The sequence below is a fragment of the Echinops telfairi genome, unplaced genomic scaffold (assembly GCF_000313985.2).
Source record: "Echinops telfairi isolate 266 unplaced genomic scaffold, ASM31398v2 ScPeMD7_7457;HRSCAF=8495, whole genome shotgun sequence".
NCBI lineage: Eukaryota > Metazoa > Chordata > Mammalia > Afrosoricida > Tenrecidae > Echinops > Echinops telfairi.
Window position 1 is genome coordinate 23483612 of NW_022111357.1, and position 2366 is coordinate 23485977.

The window sequence follows — 2366 nt, forward strand, 5'->3', positions numbered from 1 at the left end:
GTCTTCTTTACCAAAGCAGACTGCACATCTTTCTCCTACAGAGTGGCTCAAGGGCTCGAACCACCAGCCTTGTGGTTAGCAGCCAAGTGCTTATCCACTGCACTACCAGAGCTCCCATTTCCAAGGTCACAAACTGCCCCCCTCCTCCCACCCTGGCTTCTGTTCATGGTGCCTGGGTCCCTGGGGCTGCAGATTCAGGGCCCCAGCCAGTAATGGTTCATGTCAGCATGGTGGGGGAATCCCATAAGCCAAGGCTGGGTAGGCCTTCCTGCAGTGAGCCAGCATCTCACCAGCCCCACTTCCTCCACAGACGCCCCTGGGCAGTACGGAGCCTATTTCCATGATGACGGCTACCTGGCCCTCCCCGGCCGCATCTTCTCCAGGGGGTGAGCTGTGGTGGGAGAACCAGTGGGCCCAACGGGGAGAACAAGTCCTCCCCCAGTTGTGGGCCCCTCTGAGTGCTCCCCTCTCCCTGCTCCCTGCAGCCTGCCTGAGGCGCCTGAGACCATTGAGCTGGAGGTACGGACCAGCTCAGCCAATGGCCTCCTGCTTTGGCAGGGCATGGTGAGTGGCCGTCGGGCCTGTAGTCTCGGGGCACAAGGGACACGTGGTCGGCTTCTTGGTGTCCAGGGAAGTGGGGAAGGAAGAAGGTGGAGCTCCAGCCTGAGGGGAAGGGTGGTGGTCATGGGAAGGGGGCAGATGCAGGGATAAGCTTTGCAGACTGGGGCCCCCAGAATTGCCATGCCTCCCTGCAGGTGGTGGGAGAGGGCAGCCCTGGCAAGGACTTCATCAGCCTCGGCCTTCAGGATGGGCAGCTGGTCTTCACGTAAGTGGTCCTGACACCCTAGCCCAGTGGTTCTCAACCTTCCTAATGCCGTGACCCTTTCATACAGTCCCTCATGTTGTGGTGAACCCCCAACTATGAGCAGTTCTACCCTGTCCGGTAAGGTCACTATGATGCTGTGAGTCGGAATCAACTCAGGAGCGGTAAGTTTTGTTTTGTGCAGGGATTCCACAATCCGCTTTAAGGTGAAGGTAGCAGTAAAAGTTGAGTGCTTGTGGAAGAGTTATTAAGTCCCAGGAGCTGTGCAAACTGTTGCAGGCACATAGCCTATTTATTGCTCATGGAGTAGGACAACCATGGGATGCTGGCTACACACCCGAGCAGTGGAGCCAGCCTGCCTGGCCAAACCCTCACTGTGCCACTTTACCTGCTTGGTGACTTTGGGCAAGCTGTGTAATGTCTCTGTTCCGGAGTTCCCTCGTGCACAATGTAGAGACATGTCACAGCCCCTCATGAGGCTTGAAGACGTAGGTTCCTAAACTTATTTGTTCTACGGCCCCCTTTAAAATCCCTCAACACCCCCTAGCAATGACAAACGTTTGTGTTAGAGCCCATAATCCAAGATGGAGTGTAGGGGTCTGCTTTTGCACACACACATCCCGATTGCTCCCTCCAGCAGCACCCCTAGGGGGCGGGAGAGTATCACCCACTTTGAGAAGTACCGCACTGAATGGCTTTTTTTTGCAAGGGTCAAACTCCTGTGTTTACCACAGCGGGAGCAGTGTCTGGGACGGAGTGGGTACCGAACACCTGCCTGTCTAATTCGTGAGCTGAGGGCTCAGCTAAAGGCCTGCTGTTTGAAACCAGATGACAGTCTCCCAGCACAGTGTCAGCCACATCCTGGGTGCCTGATTGTGTAAGCAGTTCTTCTCATCTTTGGGTGGAAGGGGGCCTAGTGTCCCTGCCCTTACAGCTGCCAGACCCACATTAACCTGGAGAATGGGCAGTGAGCTCACAGGACCAGAGGGGTGGCTTCAACACTTGGCCTGGACAACAGAGCCTAACGGCCCACGTGCTGCTCCAGGGCCACCCTGAGCCTGCCTTCCCAGCCTTCCCAGTGGGGGCACACAAGGATGCCTAACCAATTTGGGGGTGCCACACACCCAGGTGACCCCCGGTTGGCCCAGGACTAGGGAGGGTCTGAGACTGTGAGGCGCTCTGTGCTAATCCCACCCTCCACGGACCTCATGACTGTGTGGAATAAGGCACATGGGGTTTCAAGGGCAACATGGCTCACAGTCTACTTAGAATTGCTGGCTTATAACACAAGCTCTTCTTGATAGACACATGAAACAACAAGAGCTAGCACTGGTTCTTGGAGCTACCGCAGTTTTGAAACCTTGATGGGCACAGGCAGTAATTAGAAAGCTCTAGGATGCACTCGTGTGTGTGTGTGTGTGTGTGTGTGTGTGTGTGTGTGTGTGTGTGTGGCAGAGCCTTGGGTCCTGTGGCTGTGACCGTGGCTTGGTGCCTACGTCCCTAATGGAAGGGATGCTAACTCTCCGGTGGAGTGACTGCAGTC

The 2366-nt window shown here is 56.0% G+C and overlaps 1 protein-coding gene across 1 annotated transcript in view; it reads left to right on the plus strand.

Moving 5' to 3' along the window:
• Window positions 1–2366, plus strand: part of HSPG2 (heparan sulfate proteoglycan 2) — an 82235-nt gene that overhangs the window by 77911 nt on the left and 1958 nt on the right. Inside the window, exons 93-95 of the mRNA XM_045298938.1 lie at window positions 311–386; window positions 486–564; window positions 756–826. Coding sequence (XP_045154873.1) covers window positions 311–386; window positions 486–564; window positions 756–826 — 226 coding nt within the window. The remainder of the gene's footprint in view (window positions 1–310; window positions 387–485; window positions 565–755; window positions 827–2366) is intronic.